The 22,909-nt window shown below is 36.3% G+C and overlaps 1 protein-coding gene across 3 annotated transcripts in view; it reads left to right on the plus strand.

Annotated features, from left to right (window-relative positions):
* SA1 (stromal antigen) overlaps window positions 1–22,909 on the plus strand; it is a 65,496-nt gene that overhangs the window by 37,346 nt on the left and 5,241 nt on the right. For all 3 annotated transcript variants that reach the window (XM_083129947.1, XM_083129949.1, XM_083129948.1), the window contains exons 13-21: window positions 3,455–3,667; window positions 8,558–8,719; window positions 9,765–9,950; window positions 11,227–11,380; window positions 13,298–13,431; window positions 15,831–16,001; window positions 17,538–17,746; window positions 20,071–20,228; window positions 21,353–21,428. In XM_083129947.1, coding sequence (XP_082986073.1) covers window positions 3,455–3,667; window positions 8,558–8,719; window positions 9,765–9,950; window positions 11,227–11,380; window positions 13,298–13,431; window positions 15,831–16,001; window positions 17,538–17,746; window positions 20,071–20,228; window positions 21,353–21,428 — 1,463 coding nt within the window. The remainder of the gene's footprint in view (window positions 1–3,454; window positions 3,668–8,557; window positions 8,720–9,764; window positions 9,951–11,226; window positions 11,381–13,297; window positions 13,432–15,830; window positions 16,002–17,537; window positions 17,747–20,070; window positions 20,229–21,352; window positions 21,429–22,909) is intronic.

Consider the following 22,909-nt stretch of genomic DNA (forward strand, 5'->3'; position numbering starts at 1 on the left):
GTTTGTTTTAGACATGTTTTGTTTACTACCAGCTAAAGAGTGTGCTGTAAGCAAGGGACGGACTCAATTTCTAGTTTGTGAACACCACTGATAATGTTTGGTGCATTATCTGTTACAAGATACTCAATATCTATGTCCCATGCATGAAATGAGTCATTCAAATTACTTCCAATTGCACTACCAGTATGAGAAATGCCATTGAAGGCTTACATGGTTAATTTTCCAGTCATAATCAATAAAATGGGAAGTTACACTTAAAAAATTACTCCCTGAACTATTCCACAAGTCTGCTGTAGCGGAAATATGCATTCCACCTTTGAGAATTGTTTTGTCATAGTCTTGGAAGATGGGTGTACCGAAGTGATTGTCTTGACACCATCTGATATCTGTGTTCCAAATGATTAATAAGTCTCTTGAAACCAATGTCCTCTACAACTCTGAAAGGTTGCCCATCAACACAAATAAATTCTAATATTTTCCGATCAATTTCCACAGATCGTGTGTCTGATCTAGCGTATGGCTTGGTGAGGCGTACATACTCCTTTAGTGTGATCTGTTTTGATTTACTCGTGCTTGGTGCACTTGAACTGCATAAAACACTGTCACTGCACACAATATTTTCCTCACTACATGTTGAAGCAGAAGATTCCTCAGGACATGCGGAACTTTGATCAGTAGTTTCATTTCAAGATGATGTTTGCGATGTTGTGTTCTTGTTTGAAGATCCGAATTTCTTAAGTGTAGTCAACTTTCCAGGCTCAACTTTTTATGTGCTGCATTAAATTTGTTATGCTGTAAGTTCTAGTTGATTTGCCGCCATGTGAAATTACTTTATGGCAATTTATGCAGATAGCTTTACTCTGATCATCATCTTTTAATTTGAAGTATTTCCACATGTCACTTTGCCGACTCATCGTTTTGGTGGATTTTTACCTTTTTTACAAAACTTCGCAGGTGCAAATCTTCAAAAACACACAACAACAAAGAAAACTCTACCGTAGAGTCGGTGCTTCATGTGCATCAGTAAGAACAAGAAGGTAAAAGTAAAACAATTTTCCAACATATCGGAATCCTCTTTCAACGTGCATTTGATATAACTGCATTTTGTCAGTTTCACAGTACTTCACTTGGATATACTGTACTGAAGGAGAAATCCCATTGATAATGTATGGAAATATGACACTTTCTTTTGTACAATTCAGTTGTTTCACTTATGTGCAAGGGTTAAGTTGTTTGCTTTGCAAAGAAATGAGAAGTAGGTTTATGCATCAAGAAATGAGTCTGCACTCATGATTCTTTCAAGCAGAGGGTTCCAAACCTCAGTGGAAATATCAATATATAATACCGAGAATAGCTAAGGAGATTGATAAATTACAAAATTTCTTTCTTCATCAATTACTCTTCACTCTGATCTTATTTAGTCTTTACTTTAAAAATAATCAAATATTTTATTTAAAATTCCGTAATCCTTCCCTAGCTTGTGAATTGTAATAATTTTCCAAATTCTCTATTTTGCAGTTTGAATTCAAATCATAGAGAATAGAGAAATGAAGTCAATTTCATTGAAGATAATATCGGTAGTGAATTCAAATCATAGAGAATAGAGAAATGAAGTCAATTTCTTGGAAGGTAATATTGGTACTTAACACAATACCTACCTGGATCTGTATGAGTTTATAACTTCCATTCGCAAAAACATTGATTTAGTTTAGTTTTGTAATTGTCATGGAAAAATGTAAATTTTGTCCTGGAAAACCTGGAAAAGTCACGGAATTTCATTTCTGCTGTTTGTAGCAACCCTGTTTCAGTTTTTCGAGATATTAAGAGCAGTCATGCACCAACTGGCTAACATTCTTGCCTTTCATAAGGGCCTCCCCGATGGCACAGTTGTAGCACACAGTGGTTCAGATCTCACTTTAAACTGTAGGTCCAGTCCCAATTAGCCTTACTGTGCATAAAGTGGACTTAAAACACCAACTCAATGTTGCCTTTGATGCAAATAATGTAAGGCTTTTTGATCTCCGATGGGTGCTCAAAAAATTTTTGGTGGTCACCTTGCATCATGATGCTAATTGGAGAGTTACTTGGAAGGGACAGTGGTGCTTTATTCCAGAAAGACTAGAAACATATGTGCCAATGTACCCATTTCTTTTAACTCATTTATTAATTCATTCAACTCCAAGGGCTATTGCACCATGGAGTGTAATTGAGGAGGTTACCTGTTCAAATGCACAAACATTTTCAATTGATTCAAGCTCATGAGAGCATATTATGACATTGAAACCCTGATTTTAACATTTTGGGATTATGTATTTTCCCTCATTATATAGGGAACCATGGTTGTCCAGTTGGTAGGGCATCTGACTGCTATGTGGGAGACCCAGGTTCAATTCCCTGGGGTGGGTGATATAAGGTCGTATTTTTCCCAGCCTTGTACAGTTACGGACATTGCTGGCTTGTAATGAATACATTGAATTTCAATGGAGTCGTTACAAGCCGGCAATGTCCGTGACTGTACCTGCATAAAGCTGCTCTGGGGTTCACCCAGCCTCAAATAAATGGCTACCTGGGGGCAACCCAGGGGTAAAGTTGACTGGAGCATGGTGCTAATCACATAATCTCAAAAAATGGCCAAGATCGGGAATGTGCGAGGCCCTACTCCCCACATCTCCTGCATGGCAGGGTGCAATATACACGGGGAACTTTGCCTACCTTACCTTACCTCATTATATGTGTATTTTTTTTCTCTTCTGATCGCAACATTGTAAATACTGTAAAACTTTCCTGCATTGTAAGTTGTTTATCCACAGTCCCCTGAACACAGTGGAACCTTGGTTTTATGTTTTTCATAGTATAAAAGTGGGAAAAATTATATTTTGTAACATTTTGCCATGTTTGCTTTGTTTACTCGATTTTACAATTTCCTGCATTATACATTCAATCTTCATGGTCTTTCACCTTCATTCCCTGGAAAACTTAAAATCCAGGTTCCACTGTACCCTGTAAATACTGTATATTCCAAACATATAAAGTTGGGGTTCATTCTTTTTGTACTTACCCAGTAGATGCTGAATCTAGTGGTGTATTGTATTTGTTTGCATGTATTTTGTTGCTTCTGAAAAGATTTCATTCTTGCCAATTGCTCCTTTATTTATTTATTTATATATATATATATATATATATATATAAATCAAAGAAGGTAAAAGGAAACACTCACCGGACAGTAGAAAAATTCAAAATTTTCACTAATTTCATAGCATAGAAGTTCCGGTTCAGTCTATTTCTCCTCACACCGATGATGCTATGAAATTAGCGAAAATTTTGAATTTTTCTACTGTCCGGTGAGTGTTTCCTTTTACCTTCTTTGATTTTTACTTAGCCCTTTTGGCCCTCCTTGCTTTTATCCATTATATATATATATATATATATATATATACGTACCTCTTTGTTGCAGCACCTTGATGAACTTCTGAAATTAGTGCAAGTAATAGTGGACAAGCACACTGACACCGAAGTCCTTGAAACTTGTGCTAAGACTCTTGAAGTTGTATGCAACGAGGATTATGCAATATGTACTCGATGTGATGTGGCACGCAGCACACTCATAGATATGATCGTAAATAAGTACACTGAGGCTATGGATGATTATGCCACACTTATAGCAGGGGTATGTAGCCTTATTTATTTTCATTGTTGTTGTTATTTATTTTGCAGGTGAAAATTGAGGATCTTACGTAGCTTAAACACAGCCACTTGTCTTGAAGAAGTGTGGTGATAATTTGGGAATCTATCTAACGACAGAACTCTTTATCTACATTTTTCAAGTGTATTTTTGTAATTTGTCAGTAGACATTAACACTAAACTCCGTACCAGCTAACTGTAGACCAGAACAAGTCTGTGCACAAGTAGTGACGCAAGACGGCTCCACAAATGAACAGTGAGAGAAACGGGATTGTGTAATGAGCGACAGGAGTTACCCAATTTCCTCCCGATTTCCTCCTTCGCTATGCAGCATTGCAAACTTTTGAAATGGATAATACCGAACACACATGGCAAACTGACCGTATTTTTGTCTCCAGATCCATACAATTGGTTTAAGAACATGTACGGTCAGGACCATATGGTTGGCAACGCTGCACTTTCACCACTCAATTTTCCTCCTTCTCTGCTGATATGCGTGGCCCCGCTCTACAGTTATCTGGGACAGGGTATAGACATGCATATGTAAAGTGTAAATCACCAACCCTGAGACCTTCTGTAAACAAACCTTCTCACCGATTCGATGTATCACTGAACGGAGACCTTCCCGCACACATAGAACTCGTCATGTTGAAAGTGGCACTACTTCCTTGCTGTTCACACGATTATTTTTAGAAAATAACAAGCTCATTGAAAGTTGCAATGCATATTCCTACAAAATGTTCACACTTATCTTGCCTTGCCATGTCACCAAGTTATTTTACGAAGTGCACTATATTTGGCGGAACAAAAATCGTTATTAGGATGCTTGTCAAAGTTTCCAACTGCAATAAATTTACGAACTTTCTTTGTCTTGTTTTGATCATCATCAATATATTTATTAGACTTACAGCATTGCATATGGCTGTTTGTGCCCATTATATATTTTGTTTACGTAAGATACAATTTACATAAAATCTACAAACAAATTTCAAATACACTGATATCTATATCAAACCTTAGAAATATACATTACCATGTTATATCGTTTTGTCTAAAAAAAATGCAAGTAAAATATATTCAATTTGCATGCAAGAAAGAAGCCAAATTTATGGGAAATGATTACTGGTGCAAAGAGTTAACCATAAAGGTGAAGCAATAAGTACAAAAGAAAGAGCACTGGGTTTAAAGCGAGACGTCGTTTGTGGCAGCATATCCCATACTACAAATTGGCCGTTGTTTTACCTTACATAATGAATCCTGTAACAACGCTGGATTTTCGTGTGGATTATTTTATTTCTATGAGTTTGCAATGCTTTCTTCATGCACGTGGTTTTGTTTACAGAAGGTCTCAGGGTTGGTGATTTACACTTTAGTAATGTCGTGAAGCCAATACTTATAGTTTGGTTCTAGTATTTTACCATTGCCACTGTGTGGTATTACTGATAATGGAAGGTTTACTGGTTGTTCCTGGCACACTGCTTGGTAAGGAAACAAAAGACTCTCATGGAGTTCTGGTTCAGGTGGTGTGTGTATTAGTGTGTTGTATTACTACACCATGTTTACACAATATTAATCCCAAGGTTTGAATACCAGCCTGAGCATGGGTGTTCTTTGTAAGGATCCCTTCATCAATTTCATCATATCATCACTCATACCCATCTTTGTTATTAGTGAAAACTGGCAGAAAAGCAAAATAAAAGAAACCAATTCAATTACACAATGTTAACCAAAGAAGAAAGAATTTTCAGTTTGTAAACTTGTTGTAAAAGTGGTGTAACTGCTGTTCAGAAAATCTGGGTATGGTGAAAAATTTGGTGTGTGAGAGAAAACTGCAAACAGTTGAAAAGCTGAGGGATTACATACTGCATGTGAATGTATAATTCATGTAACCTGGTACCTGTAATATAAATGTCCAAATATGGTGTGTCTTTTTCCAAAGACAAAATCCATTTCAGTTATTTGTTTAGATATATACATTAAGGAGGTGAATAGACTTTATTTTATTTTGAATTGGTAGAACATTTTAGTGTGGATGGGAAAAATTAACGATCCAATATATCCATAAATATCTTAAAATTTAATGGAATATTATGTCATTTTTGTTATAATTTTTGCAGATATAAACATATAGTGTCCATGCCCTACTTTTTAAAGCAGTAAAATGTCTAAATATGAAATGCTTTGCATTGCAATCATCTGGTAACATACATTTATTAAGCAGGTCAATGAAACATTCACATTCTTCAAGGATTTGATTTGATTTGATTTGATTTGATTTAGTTTATTTTACTTCGCGTTTTGTGCCTCTTGGCTAATTTGCGAAGATGGGGATGAGTGATGAAATGATGAAATTGATGAATGGACATTCACAAACAACCAAGCCCGACCGGGATTCGAACCCGGGACCCTTGGCGTCGCAGCGCGATGTGCTAACCACTCGGCCACAGGGTCGGGCACATTCTTCAAGGACCATTTGGAATATTATATCATATCAGTACAATATTGGTTATCGTTTAATTTTAAATTGGTACTTTGAGTACTGGCCAAAATTTCATATTAGAGTTATTCCATGTCAAATCAACCAGGGTCTAAACCTTGACATCTCAGAAATTGATATATTTTGAGGAGGTGGTAGTACCAGTAAAGTTGATGAAAACGGCCAAATTTCAGATTTTTTTGGGTCTTAGTTTTTGCATTATTGACTTTCAAAAAGCAAAAATCCCAAAATTTGACGACATTTTGAAATCTTGAGACAGCTGTAGATCAAAAACTATTTGACGTATAGAGTTCAAATTGCTGTTAATTTGAAATGCAAAATGACTGTGCTATTTGAATTTTGTAATTTTTAAAAAAACTTGGAAAAAGATTTTTTGAAAATCTCAAAAACACCATTTTTAATATATTTTTTAAAAAAACATATGTTTTGAAGACATCAATTGGCTATTTGTGTGCAAAATTCATAATGGGACGGCAATGGGTTACTATGAAAATTATTGTTTTTGTATTGTAATGTGTGCAAAATTTACTAAATTTGTTGACTTCCATGTTAAAACCACAACTATATGCTGAGTTGCTGATGTTGAAGTCTTCATATTAGTCTATTTTATAATTTTTGGACTACAAATAACATTAAAATATCCAAAAGTTTTCACTTTTAATATCAGATAAGCAAATTGAAAAATGTACGAGGGGAAGTCATTAAATAACAGGAATTTTATTCTAAACTTCATGGAGATTTATGCACAACGAAAATTTGTGTTTCGTCACTCAAAAATGTTCCTTAGCAACATGCCATAAAGATGTCGTGGCGATCGAACAGTATGCGCCTACGCAGTAGCATGTACAAAATGGGCGCTACACTGTTGACTTGCACCGTAGAATAGCAATGAAGTGTTATTCATTTTTTGTGGTCAGAGGGAGTGAAACCTTCTGAAATCTACAGCAGAATGAAAGTTCAGTATGGAGACATTTATTCAAGTGAGGGGAAAGCGTACTAAATTAACTGATTTGCTGATCGATCTGCTGTTTCACTGCCTCAATTGCTTCCCACTCCGATGTTCATCACTTACATTTAGTCTTCAATCTTTAAATCTTTCTGCCCATTCATACGCTCTCCCCTAAATTAAACAATACCACAGTCATGTTGCCTTTCAAATTAAAGCTCACTAAAAGCAGAAGAGAATGACAGCAATTTGAGCTCTCTAGGTCAAATAGTTTTTGATCTACAGCTGTCTCAAGATTTCAAAATGTCGTCAAATTTTGGGATTTTTGCTTTTTGAAAGTCAATAACTCCAAAACTAAGACCTGAAAAAATCTGAAATTTGGCAGTTTTTGTCCTCTTGATACGTACAATGTATAAACAAAAATCCTAAAAGGGCCTCCCCGATGGCGCAGTGGTAGCTTCGCCACCTTGTAATCAAGGGGTCCCCGGGTTCGATACCTGGTGGAGGCTCAGTGGTTCGGATCCCACTTTAAACTGTAGGTCCAGTCCTGATTAGCCTTACTGTGCATAAAGTGGACTTAAAACACCAAATCAATCAATCAAAAATCTAAAAAATCTGAATCCTAAAGATTCAAAAATAATTTTTATTGCTTGATTTGACAATAGTTCATCCCTAACTTGTAGTGATCATTTTGAGAGTTAGCATTTGGTTTCTCTGTCCAGCCATAGAAATAAATATGGTTTGGGCAAAGTTGTGGAAGTTTCTCAAAAAAGTAAAAAGTAACTTATTACAGTTAGCATCACATTGTTTTCAAAAGTAATATGTTAGCAATACTGTTGATTTGTCACACTGAGGACATTTAACTGTTTGCACAAGTAATCCGTCTGCTCTGAATAGTTGATGTTTTGCCAACGAAACTTTATATGCACAAGTTTAACACTGCAGTGGCTGCGTGGATCAAAATAGTTATCCACTCTTATTTTCACATGCTACTGCAGGTTTGGCACCACTAATGACCTTGGTTCCTAGTGTACCTTCCTGGAACAGTCCAGGAACTCTGTTCATTCATCCGTTATTTAAAATATATTCATTGTTGACTTGTTATAGAGCTCATAATTTCAGTGGAGCTCAAAAGTGATCTCCGAGACCACTGCAGTGTTAAAGCAACAGAATACTGTGTGGGGAAAGTTCAATGTTTTCACACAATACCCTCACCACATTAACCACAGCAAAACATGTTTTAACCTGATTAAATAGTCCTCTAATGCTGAATTAAGTACGGAAAGTACTGTTTTAGTTACAATAACAAATTTCGTTAACTTGTTACTAATGCAGGTACTGAAAAAGGTTACTTGTTACCAATGTAAGTGCATTACATTACTTAACCAACTCTGATTTCAGGCAATACTGTAATATTTTTCTCTATTTTCAGGAGGAAGAACCAGATGAGGATGAAACCTTCTCTCTAGTTTTCAGCTTGAAGAAGGTGTCCATTTTCTATGCCTGCCACAACATGGGTCCGTGGAATATATGGGACTCCCTTTTCAAGTGCATCAAGGAAGCCAAGGATGGGAACAGGGCCTTCCCTGATGAAGTAAGTTATTCTGTTGCAAAAGGAGCATATCTGAAATGGTGTGAAACCCTTTGTCTTTCTATGGAGCACTTGCATACTCTCTTAGTTAGCGTAGATCTATTGGTATTGTAATGATTCCTTTGTTAGCAATAACATAGAATGTGTACTGGCTCTGAATCACTTGAATTTTATAAATTACGCGTGAATTACTGTCACTGGGACTTTAATGTGGATTCTGCTGAAAAAAATAGCTCCAACAACATCCTAAATATCTACAACAAAACATCCAATGAAGTAAATGACGAAGTAGTCCTCTCAGGAACCTGTTGTGCTGTTACTTGATGAACTTCTGTTGTCTTAGACAACAGTGTTAGATTATTTTGCATCTGTGTGTTAGACAGTACAAGTTCCCAAGGCAATGGTAGCAATGTTCACCAAAATTAATAGAGCATCATAAAAACCAGTTTCGCAGATAAGTGAGTACTTCTTTTCGGTATATTGATACATTCATAAACATTGTAATATATGTTCATCATTGTTGCTTCATGTTTGTCAGCAAAATCTATGTAAAATGCTATTCTCAAGTGCAGGTTTATACTTGAGATATACTTTCCCACAGATCAATCAAGTTTATCTCTATTTTTTAAATTCATATATCACAGTCACTGGGAAATAATGATGCTTAATTATTGAAGCTTTCTAGAATGTTTCAGAAAGTTCTTTGAAATAGCTGTTTTCATTCCAGAAACATGAAAGGAATTACTTAGGGGGAAATAGTTTTGTAGAATGTGAGATGTTCACAGTTTTGGAACTTGCTGAATATTTCCCATCTCGAAAATTTCCAAGTGTTGGGAAATTGTGAATATTTTCCACTCCAAACATCAGGGAACTTTTTTTATGTCCCATCCTAAGCATCCCCAGTTATCAGTGAATATTATGTCAAAGCTTTATCAGTATTGGTTAACATTTTCATATCAGTCCATCCTCACTATTTAGCCATAATAGTTAAAAAATGTACTTTCAAAGTGTGATTTCTATAAAACTTGATTCTTGCTTTTTCTTCCAGGCAATAAAGTATTGCATTTCTTCCTGCTTCTTTGGAATCTTGTGGGACCAGAAGCACGTTGAAGACACGTGTGATAGAGGAGGCAATACGCAAGACCTTGAGAGCCTTCGCAACCGCCTCAGTGGTTTCATGGATGTTATGCAGGAAATGTTACTTGTGTTGACCAACCAGATGTTCAAAGAAGAGGTATGTTTCTTAGTAGACAAACACTTAATTATTGTCAGCAAGGCTCAGGCAATGCAGTTACAGTCCTGTTAAAGGGACATTTTGTAAGGTTGGGCAGTTGAAGTATGTGCCACTTTAAACAGGAGTGTAACAGTATTGGTTCAAATGGAATGATGCTGAATCTTTTCCAGAGTCCATTATTAATTTTTGCACCTTGGTTCCCTGAAAAATGTAAAATTGAGGTTCCTCTATATTTTTAAAAAAATAATGCTCCCCCCCCATAATTTTGTGTACTTCAAATCTATTGCTTTCAGTACTATAGCTTTTCAATCAAGTGGTCCCAAGTTTTATTACACAACAGGGTCTTACATTTAAGTTCCATAGTTTGTATTTTAAACTGTAGATATAGTTCTGATTGGCCATCTGTTCATAAAGTGGATATGAACCTGTAAAATAGCCATTGCATTAGTTTCTTGAACAGCGCTCCAATTTTATTACAAGTTTGGTCTTCATTATTTTTATTTTTAATGAAGTGGGTCACATAAAATACACTATTTGTGGATATAAGTGTTTTCATTGAATATCAGGGTTTTGATCGACCTGGAAATCATGAAATAGCCAGGGAAATCAACTTAGGGCTGAAAAGGTAATGGGAAAAGTCAGGGGAAGTGCTCAAAAACCTGGAGAAATCAGGGAAATGAAATTATTTTTGCTTACCAGGATTGGAAACAAAAAAGCAACCTTTTCCTCCCAAATGGTTTCTTTTTTTTTAGGAACATTTAATATAAAATTGTTCTTATAATACTAACCTCTGACGCAACAACCCTTGCCAGGCAAGGCGTACCTACAGACTGCGGGACTCATTTCCACATGCCTTAGCAGAGGTGGGAGAGGCCAGTTATGGGGTGATGTGTGGTAAGCACGACGAACCCCTAGTCGTTGTAGCAGGTTTTCATGATCTGGTTATGCTACTCATTTGTAGCTCCCCGATTTCCTCAAGATGGTTCCATACATTCACTGAAAACTCAGGAGAAAGTTATTATGCTTCCCCCCAGGAGACTCAAACCTGTGCTCACTCCGTAGCAAAATCCCAAAGCCTGACACCATAGACTGAAGGGCCCCGGTGCAGGATAAAACTTATTTATTAGTATGTTAAAATCATAACAGCATGGACTGGAAAGTTATTTGAAAGTACCTGGGAAAAGTCAGGGAATTTGGTTTTGCAAAATGAATTTATAATAAATGCCATTCACTTTTCCCCCACACATGTTTTCTATTAATTTCTCTTGTACTCTAGGCATACATCACCATATGTGATCTTCTAATCGTTTTCTGCAACCAGCTGGAAAGTAATCCTGTGATGCGAGTCTTGGTGTATGCACCTGACAGGGCCCTGCAACAGATGTTGAATGATTTCATTCAAAACTATGTCTTCATTGAAGAGGAAGATGGTAAAGTTATTATAATAGTGTAGTATATTGACAAAATTCAAAAATTAATTTTTTTATAAAATCTTATTAATATACTGCATGTGTTTTTTTTTCTTCCTTTAAACTATGTATAGTTTAATTTAGGCCTCAGCCAGTTTCCATATCAGAAACTATATGAGTTAGAATTTAATCATCGATACCAGTTGACACTTATCCAGAGTTCTGAAATTTCACAGCATCCATAAAAATGCCGCAAACACTTTCTCAGTCTAAGTATCCTAGAAGATCCTGGAAGTTATGCAAAATGCATAGACGCACATATTTTTGGTAAATAACAAAGCAAAATTTCGGTTCAAAAACAGTCAATTTCGGGTTCAAAAGCGGTAAATAAAATAAAATTTCGGTGTTATAGCGGTGAAAAAGCAGTATATAAAATGACACTTTGGTTTTCAAATTGTGAATATAATCCTAAGTTTGATTTAAAAACTGCACTCACTACACAAAATAAACCTATCCCTTCTAATAACAAATTATCTCGTTACCAGAATATGAAGTTTATTCCTGTATAAAGGGATCCATTTTTGCTTCTAAATATTTACTACATGATTAATCAATTTTCCGTGAATTGCATAACTCAGGATAATTCTGATGTCAGAAAGTGTCTCATCAGTAAATAAACTCTAAATTTCATGCTTAATAGTCTATTTTGCATTTGCAGTTCATTTCGCATTATTTCATGACAAAACAGGGTAGGAAAATGCATCCCTCACCTTTCAGAAACATGAAAAATTAACAATGAACATTACAGTGTGTTATTTCACATTTTGTGTTTTCGTTAAAAATTAAATATGCATAATTTTCATTATTTTGGCGATAGCATTGCAGGGGAAATTGGATTTTGGGATTAAACAATTATCTTTTGTGAGATTATGAATATTGATCCAGGTGGCATAGTATATTTTGCAGCATATGGTTGATTTTATGCACAGATATGCTAAATGCAGCTTAATGGTATCCAAACTGCTGTGTTCCTCCACCAGGTTTTGAACTTGGGACACCTTGTCACTACCACTACACCATCGGGCAGGCTGTCATTTATTAAGGAGGCAATAATAGGACAAAGTTTGTGCCATGAAAGCACATGCAGAGACAGTGCTTGATCGTACTCATAGAGGAAGTGGTGTGATGAGCACCATTCTTTATCTACCTTTACCCATCAGAGTCATCTTCAAGTACTCATTGGTGCAAGACTGACATGCAAGAAAATACCTACCCTAAACAAATTGACCTCACTAAAAATTTCATGTAAAATCGGGAAATTTCACAATACATAAAAACTTATTCCTTTAGAAATAAAGGAAATCATACCTTAAAAATGTGGAAAAGGCAGGGAATAGTAAATATTATTTGGTGCTTGTAATATGTCTTTCACATGTTGGTAAAGCAAATACTTGGTGTTCTATGAAACTGTAGCCATTACTTTCATATTCTCACTCTAAAAATAAACTGTCCACAGAGGTAAAGTGATTTAAAATGTGTCAGAATTGTGTAAAAATACCTGGAAAATTTGGGGAATTTGTTTTGACAAAATGAGTGGAAAGCCTGTTTTGGAAAACTTGTACAGTTGAAGAACATTTCTATTTGAGATTCCTAAATTCCTTCCAGTGGCATGACTTTTTCAAAAGTGTTACCGGCAATCAGACGTTAACATCTCCACACCCCTCCCGTATTTAACAATGTTGTTATTTTATTGAAAAAATATTTTGCTTTCTTCACATTTTGCTGTTAAGGTAACACCGGTTACATGCATGCCATGCTTCTGATTCCTTCCCTTGTTTCTAGCTGATTCTATTAAATTCAAATGTATTTTTTAAAGAAGTATTTTATGTACTCTAAATATGTACACAGTAGATAAGTAACCCTTTCTTTTGCTTTCAGATGAACAGGATGAGCATACCAAGATTGAAGAGCTGCATAAAAGAAGAAACTTCTTGGCTTCATTTTGCAAGCTCATTGTCTACAATGTTATGCCAACAAAAGTTGCAGCAGATGTTTTTAAGCATTATGTAAAGGTAAATATTTTCTATGTCCATGTTTGAAGGTAAGAGAATAAGGGCCTTCCCAATGGCGCAGTGGTAGCTTCGGCGCCTTATAATCAAGATGTCCTGGGTTCGATACCTGGTGGAGGCACATAGTGGTTCGGATCCTACTTTAAACTATATGTCCAGTTCCGATTACCCTTACTGTGCATAAAGTGGACCAAATACCATATTTACGCGTATATATATATAATGCGCACTCTGGTTTTGGATGGGTAAAAGTGACAAAAAATTATATCTCGTATATAATGCGCAGTACAATCCAGTTTCAAGAAATGGCTTTCTTAGTTGTAGGTTGTAAATGACGTCATACCCATTCAAATGCTCATTCCTTCTTTTTCAAAATATATACTTTTCGTGACTAATTTAACATTTATACGAGGCACATTCAGGACCTTCCAAATAGCAGTTTGGAGCACAAGATTTCTTCCATTAAGGAATTTACACACTCCACGTATGTCATATTATTTGGCAAGTAATACATTTTAATTTTTATTATATTTTTCCTTACGTTTTCTTTCATCCAAAGTACCATAAAAATCAGAACGTTTCTTCATTTTTTGATGAACTTATTTCAACCGCATTTCACATTAGTGTCGTTATCTAGTATGGAATACTGTTTCCATATTCAGAAACTGCAAGATTCAAGCTTTACAACGATATATAACATGATAGGGTTCTGTAAACATGAAAAATCAATGCATGTGCACCAAAATCATGGAATGATCCGTGCATAATACGCACCACAGTTTTTGGGGGCAAAAATTTTGGAAAAAAGTGCATATTATACATGAGTAAATACGGTAAATAAAAAATAGAAGAAGGTAGAGAATATGAACTAATATGTTATATGGTGGAATTCCAATTTGATTTATGTTCCGTGTTAATGTTAGAAAATTTTCTTCAATTTTACATTTTCCGACATTTTAAGTTTCTTCACCTGAAAAACCTAAAATCGAGGTTCCAGGTATGTGGAAAACCTGGAAAAGTCAGGGAATTTGTTTTTTTCCAAAATGACCGAGATCATTATAAGGCAGCAATTCTCAAAATGTGCTCTGTCGAGCCCTGGGGCTCTGCAAGGTTAACAAAAGGCTTTCCATAAAAGAATTGCATGTTTAGCTAATATTCATTCAAGGAAAGCATATTTTCACGGCATCTGACAAAATTCGTACTTTCAAGAGGAAGGTGCAGTTCTGGGCTGAATGTTTTCGAAACCATGGGTTTGGTATTTTCCCAACAGTCAAGGACTTTCTGGAATAGCTCGTAGGAAGCATCAGCGAATCTGACCAGATTTTTTAACAATTCACTTTGCAGCTGCAAGAAATAAGTGATGCACTCTTGAAATACTTCTCAACTTCTCAAATGTAATGCACAAGAATCTTGAAAGTTATGCATGGGTAAAACATCCATTTGTTGAAGACAATCCTCTCAGCCTGGTTGCACGTGGATATGAAAATCTTATTGATCTGACATCTCACACTTCTGAAAAGACTATGATAAATTACCGTTGGGTGAATTTTGGTGCAATGTCAAGATACCCATGTTTATCACATAAAGTGGTGAGAATGCTCCTTCCCTTTGTCAGTATGTATCTGTGCGAGACTGGTTTCTCGAAGTACCTTTCCACAAAATCAATGAATCGCAACAGACTGGACACAGAGGCAGACGTGAGACTGCAACTCCCCTCCATAGAGCCAAATGTGAAAGAACTTTGTAAGGAGAAGAAACAAGCGCACTTTAAACATTTTTTTTTTTCTAACGAATACTTACCATGCAGTTGTAAGAGCATTTTCTTTGATACCATGTTATGATTTTTTTTATTGGATTCCTAAAACATCACAAATGCTAGAAGTGTACTATGGTATTAGCTAAAACCGATACTTCTCAGAAACTTAATTCCCAAATTCTCATTGACTGTAAGAATACAATTTTGCTCTCACGGGCATAAAAGAAATGGAGTTCCATGGCCTCGTCTTTGGGTAAAAAGGACTCCGCAGCTTGAAAAGTTTGAGAATCGCTGTTATAAGGTGAGTGTTCCAACCACTCCGTTGTGTGGTCACTCCTCAACAGTCCACACCACCACTCATAAAGGGACATACGGTGGAACCTCAATTTTATGTTCCTGATTTTATTTCCCCCAGTTCATAAATCTGGCCTTCGCCACAGTAAAGAAAATTGTTAACTTTTCCTTGATTATATATCTTCCCGCATTATAACATTTTTGCCCCAGTCTTAAAAAGGTTTTACTGTATTTTTGATTAGATAATAAAGAATATACAGATTTAAGACTGCAAGGAAGAATAAATTTTGAAGTTTCATATGTATTGTAGGTAAGATAACATAATTTAATTTGCATATGTTTTGTATTTCAGTATTACAATGATTACGGTGATATCATCAAAGCCACTCTGGGAAAAGCACGAGAGATCAACAAGGTGAATTGTGCTCGTACAATGGCCTTGAGTCTCACGATGTTGTTCCGAGATCTGCAGAGGGAAGGCCACAGACTGAACCGGCAGAGCGAGGAATTCATAAGCCTTAAGGTATGAAAGGGTTTTTAATTAAATTAACACATATTTTTTTTCTGAACGAAAAACTTGTATAATTCAACACAAATTTAAAGACAAGGAACCATATGCACAAGGGTTTTCCAGAAAGTAAGGTATACTGACAATGGTGCATATGCATGCTGAGTTGTGTTGATTGTTTGGTATGGCACAGACACCAACATTTGGGCAGGGATTACACATCACACTGTGTGCTTATAATGTTTAAGAAAATCCAGAAGCCGTCTCATGTGAAATGCTGTCTGTAATCTATAATTATTTATATTGTATGTTCTTTGCCTTTTGCTATGTTGGATGATACAGCTAGCAGCAAGTGTAATAATAATAGTTAAGCATGTCATTACAAAAACTGACTGAATTTTGGGTTAAAATTTGGTATTTAAAATGAAATTTTGGTGCTCTTATTGTGAACAAAATGTCAAATTTGATTTGGAAGTTTAAGTTTAAGCTTATTGTGCGACATACTTTCCATTGTAATACACTTTTATGAAAGGCATGCAATAAGGAAGTCTCTATTTGTTTGCCCTACATTGTGCAACAGAATTAATTTTCCATAACTTTGCAAAACTTGGAGGATTATCCAGACTTGCAGAAGTGTTGTGTTGGTAAATAAACAGCCGATTTCGTGTCTCCATTTCATTTCACATCATTTGATGACAAAATATGGTAGAAAATACTTTCCACCTTTTTGAAATATCCTGTAATAAACATTACAATCTCTATATTGTGTTTACTTCAAGCATGAAATGTGCATGTCCCTAGTAATAATAGCCAAATGGATCATATATTCAACTTGACATCACTTAGTACACTTTGGTAAGAAACAGCATGAAATCCGGCAAACAGATTCGTGTGTGTTAAGGAAAGTCTATGAGAAATTTTGTGATATCTTTATACGTACATATTCATCGTATGATTCATGATAATCATATTTTGAATCAACACACGCACAATGCTTACCCGGCATATTTTTAATGCAGAATCCGATCTGTTTGCTGAAAATATGGCAGTGGGTGTGATTTCATGCAATGAATTGTAGGAGAAGTTGTTCACTGAATACCATCAATTGTCATCACAATGTTTGTTTACTTTGTAAATGCAGCCAGGGCATGGTGGTCTTCACACCAACTCCATTATGGCCAAGATTGAGGATGTATCTTCATGTCATGAACAAGGGGTAACTTTTTCTTTGTATTAGAGAATTGATATTGATTCAGAATGGTAGGACAGCCTCAGTAATCATCTGGGGAGATGGTTCATGAAATACGTGACTTTTCATTTTATGTATACAGCTGAACCTCAATTTTACGTTTCTCAGAGAACCACCCAAAAAAACCTTTAAATTAGGGAAAATGTAAAAATCTAGGAAAATTTTATAACATTTTTCTGGGACTATGAAGGTTGAATGTAAAATGCAGGAGCATAAAATCAGGTTTCCACTGTATATGCATGGGTTTTATGAAAATCCATGTTACAGCCACCAAAATTAATCTGTGTACTTGTCCATTTAAGGAATTGGCGAAGCGGTTCGCTCTGTCCTTCGGCCTTGATGCTGTGAAGAACCGTGAGGCAATTACAGCTCTTCATCGTGAAGGAATTTTGTTTTCCGTCAACCCACTGGAGAATCAAGAAGATCCAACTGGACCTCCACCTAACTTACCTTTCCTGGAGATTCTCACCGAGTTCACGAACAAACTGCTGAAACAGGATAAGCGAGTTGTGTAAGTTTCCTTACTAGTACTGTTATCACTTGATTCTAACTGATTTTTCTTGATACTAAGAAATTACTGCAGAGTGGTTAGCACAGCGCTACAACACTAGGGGTCCCAGGATCTAATCCTGACCTGGGCGTGGGTGTTCTTTGTGAGTGTCCCTTCATCAATTTCATCATATCGTCTCTCATTGTCATCTTCGTGGTTAGCAAAAAGTGGCAGAAAATCAAAGTAAAATAAACCAAATCAATCAACTTAAGAAATTACTAGAATAGTTCATGTCTTTGAGTAACGACCTGCCAAAGCAGGTCCCTGACAAAAATCAGGGAATACATGTATGAAGAAATTTCTAGATCCGATGTAATACAAGAAATTAGGGATGGGACCGATTAATCGGTACTCTATCGGTATCGGCCGATATAGGCATATCGGTGTATCGGTAAAATTACCGATTATTTTACCGATCCGATATATCGATAAATATCTGATAGTTTAGTGCAAAATTCTGCCATTTTTGTTTGAATTTTTATGGTAATCTCCATGGCCTACTTTTTTAAAAAGTAAATGTCTAAATATGCAATTTCTCTAGCACTGCAGTCACTTTGAAACACACATTTTTAAGGAGGTCAATGAACCTTTCAGGTTCTTCCAGGACCATTTCTAATTTTATATCGGATCGGTAGAATATCGGTATCGGTAAATTTTATATCGGTACTTTATCGGTATCTGCCAAAATTTCATATCAGCCCATCCCTACAAGAAATACTTTAACCTTTTCACCATGCCTGCAACAATTTACTTGTATCTATTACTATTATACTACACCTGGCTATTGATTCTCAATGAAAATTAATATTATTATTGTTACTATTATTAGTCTTAATGCAATAGGGGTGGCTAGATCCATAACCTGAAATATCCTAGTCCCAGGTCTCGGTTATGGATCTAGGTACCTGAATTTCCGCTTTAGATCTGGATATTTTCAGAACCAGGTAGCCCAGATCCTTTTTTTTATAATTTTTCTAAAAGATTATAGTGCTACACATATTATTCAGTATTTTGTTCCATCCCCAATATACATACGTAATATTATACATGAAACATTGAACAGAAATGCATGCATGTATATTGCCCATACCTACATGCGTGTTATGTGTGTTGTGTGTGTGTGTGAAATTTTACATTCATGACAGTATCAAATACTAGATGAACTCTTCAGTCTTTCCAGTCAGGGAAGTTTTAATAATTGAACGAATTAGTGTTTTCTAGCACCTACAAGTTAGTTGTGCACACACAGCAACTTAACTATCATAAGTTTTTCTATGTGGACTGCAGCCAATCAAGTGTTGAGCGATCCACTTCTCACCACCGAAGGTTCTGTGTATGAGTCCTGGCCTGGACGTTTCTTTTATTCAGAGATCATTTCTTCAATTTCATGTAATCTTTATCACAAAGTAGCCCAAAGTGGTGGAAAAGTGGCACAAGATAAATACAAGTGTTGTGTGTAAAGTAGGAGTGGACCAATATGAAATGTTTGCAATTAAAAATGAAGTAGAATAAATTTACTGATGTTGATCTGATATAAAATTTGCAAATGATCCTTAAAGAAAGTGAATTATTCTTTTAACATATTTAATCTGGTGATTGCATTGAGTTTCGTTTTGAAAAAGTAAATGTTTAAAGCAATGGGTTTGCTGTAAATATTTACTTCATGAAACTAGAGCACATGAATTATATGTTTAAAAGATAAAAATACAGTAAAACCTCATTAATCGGGACCCTGATAAGCTGGACTTCACTTAATCCAGACAGGCAAAAAAAAAAAAAAAATAATGCAAGATTTTAAATGTGTGTAGAAGTCAACAAGAGAACTTCCCAAAGAAAAGGCAGTCAACCACTGATTAAATTCTGTTTCCCGCAGACTTTGTACTGTACTGTATAGTGTAATTAGGCCTATGCCCTTTAAATACACCATAATAAACGTGTTTTGTTGCTATAGTGTAATTAGGCCTATGCCCTTTAAATACACCATAATAAACGTGTTTTGTTGCTATAAATGGAGTTTTAATGCACTTTTTACTGTTCTTTTAGGTTATTCCAGTTAATCTGGACTTTAGTTAAACCAGTCAACTTATCCCCCTATTAGTCTGGATTAACGAGGTTTTACTGTAGTAACAAACAGAATTTTAGTTTAAAATATAGGCTATTAATAGTCATATCAGATCGTTAAAAAATCTGTAATTCTACCACTGAAAACCAATATGCCTATAAAGCTGTAATTTTACCAATACACCAATATGCCTATACCAGCAATTTAATTTTCTGTTCTACAGGTTGAACTATTTGGATAGACGCATTGCAGCGGGAATGCCTTCTAGTCGAGGGGAGGATTGGCAGCCCCTTCTCATGTACAGAAACAGCTTGGTCCATGGGGAGACGGATCAGCCTCCTCAAACCTCCAAGAGAGCCTACAGTCGAAAGAAGAAAGAAAGTAAGTGTACCTCTCTCTCTGTCTCTCCCTATCTCTAACTAAATATGTTTATTAAAATATCAGTTTGAAAACTTGAACATTGGTATAATAATAAAACTTGATTTCACATGCAGGGTTTTGTAAGTGTGAAACATACGAGGGGCATGTAAAAAAAAAAAAAGGGCCAATTGGTTATTACAGAGAATAAAATGAAGCAAGAAAATTTTTATTTTGATGCTATATGGCTATTTTTCTACTCCTTGCCTAGATCGGTAATGGTGAAACTGGGATTGGATCGCACTTTATGATCAACACGTTGCACAAGGTCGTCCGTCTGAACACTAGACCTGCCGCTCCACTCGTCATCATGAACATTTAAATGTCCTTCCTGAAAAGCACATCACCATTGTCTTACCTTTCCTTCACTCATTACTGCTGGTCCATAAATGACACACAATTCCCGATGAATGTCAGCTACACTCGGTCCTTTTGCATTGAGAAATCTAATCACAGACCTCACCTCGCATTTGGTGGGATTTTCTATTTCAACTTTCTGTTACTCTCACGTACGCACCTGCACATTGAGAAATATACCTCTGTTGCAGGCACAAAATACTAAAGCATGCTTCCATGCACACGCAGCTTCGTCAGTGTTGCCAGTCCCAAGTAAAAAATTATTGGCCTTTTTTTTTTTACGTGTGCCTTGTATATGTTACTTGCATCTATTTATCCGTTTTTTTTTTTTTTTTTTGTTTTTTTTTGAACAGTTGACCCACGGTGTTCCAGGTTCAAGCTCTGGCCTGAGTATAAGTGTTCCCTGGGACTATCCCATCATTTCATACTAATTGCTGTGATTAATCAAAAGTGGAAGAGGCAGCACGTAATTTTAAAATAAAAAAAAGATAGAAAATAAAATATGGTTAAAAGATAAAATACAAATTTTAGTTACATGTCACAAGGTTCTTTCTAAAACCGACATTTCAGTTTAAGAAATTACTTGAAACTAAATATGTTTATAAATTAAAATTTATATTCTCAAGATTTTTAAGCAACAAAATTAACTGAATATTGTCTCTACAATTATGAGATTATTGTGTACCACATATTCAGCTGGGCATATAGATCTCATTTCTTTCTTTTTTTAGTCGTTGAAGAAGATGAAGCAGGTGACGATGTTGATGAGCTTGGATCAGAACATGATTTCCAGCCACCTCCACCTCCGTAAGTATTCAGTTAACTTTTTTTTTCTGAAAGATTATTTTGTACTAGCCTTAATGGTACATATAGTGAAGTTTGGTATCTACCAGGGAACCAAGAAGGTTCATGCTGTTTTTACAACTGGTCGTAGTTTTCGTGGGGTAGTACGCAGTTCAGCTGCCAGGGGTACATGTATGTGTGATTGGCGGAAAGCTCATTCCTTGGCACGTCGGCTAACGTAGATAACAGGTCGCACTCGATAGTTCGGGAGCAAGTATTCGCAGTGAACCATGGCTGTGTCGAATGCAGTAATCAGGGCATGTTTACTGTATGAGTACAAGTTGGGCACAAAAGGAGCGGAAGCAGCAAGAAAAATATGTGCAGCGTTTGGAGAAGGTACAATTAGTGAACGGACAGCGCAAAAGTGGTTTCAGACCTTCTCGAGTGGCGATGAGACACTGGCAGACAAACCTCGATCGGGCAGACCGAAATTTCTCGATGTGGACCAACTGAAGGCAGCAATTGAAGAGGAATCACGTCAAACGTGTCAAGAACTCGCTCAACGATTTGCGGTAAGTGCTGAAACAATTCGTGTGCACTTGCATGAGCTTGGCAAATCATGGAAACTGAGTAAGTGGGTCCCGCACGAGCTGACTGCTGCGAACCGTCTCCAACGACTGAACATTTGCGCTTCCTTGCTCACTAGGAACAACAACTGTCCAATTTTCGACCGCATTTTGACGTGTGATGAAAAGTGGGTAATGTACGATAACAAGAAACGCTCATACCATTGGCTATCGTCAAATGACACCATACCTTTAACTGCAAAACCTGCTCTTCATCAGCGGAAGGTGATGCTGTGTGTGTGGTGTACTACGGCTGGGATTGTGCATTATGAGTTCTTGGAAAGTGGTAAAACCATCAACAAAGAGGTGTACTCCGTGCAATTGCAAAGAGTGGCCGAACAGCTTGCAAAAAAACAACCTGCATTAGTGAATAGGAAGCGTGTTCTTTTCCACCAAGACAACGCTAAACCGCATACAGCAAAGATGACCCTGGAGGTGATTTCTTCTCTCGGCTGGGAACTTCTGCCACATCCAGCGTATTCACCCGACATCGCTCCATCAGACTACCATCTTTTTTTGTCTATGGACAACCATATGCGCAATCGACATTTCCAAACTCGCGAGGAGGTTGATAACGTGGTGGTGCAGTTTTTGCGGCCCTACACAAAGACTTTTTCAAACATGGCATCTACAGGCTTGTACAACGATGGGAAAAGGTTGCAGAAGCAGATGGTGGATATTTTGCAGAATAAATATAAGGTCCTTTTCTTCTTTGTACTAAAACCGCATGAACTTTCTTGGTTACCTGGTAATATTGTCTGTATCAATGGCATATACTTGCCTTTTAAAATAATTTAAATTTTCACTTCCCTATTTTGGAAGGATATACATGTGCTCGACAAAAATCTTAAGTGAATATTTAGATACAAGTAGTTGGAA

This window comes from Lepisma saccharinum, chromosome 10 (genome assembly GCF_977018435.1).
Source record: "Lepisma saccharinum chromosome 10, izLepSacc3.1, whole genome shotgun sequence".
NCBI lineage: Eukaryota > Metazoa > Arthropoda > Insecta > Zygentoma > Lepismatidae > Lepisma > Lepisma saccharinum.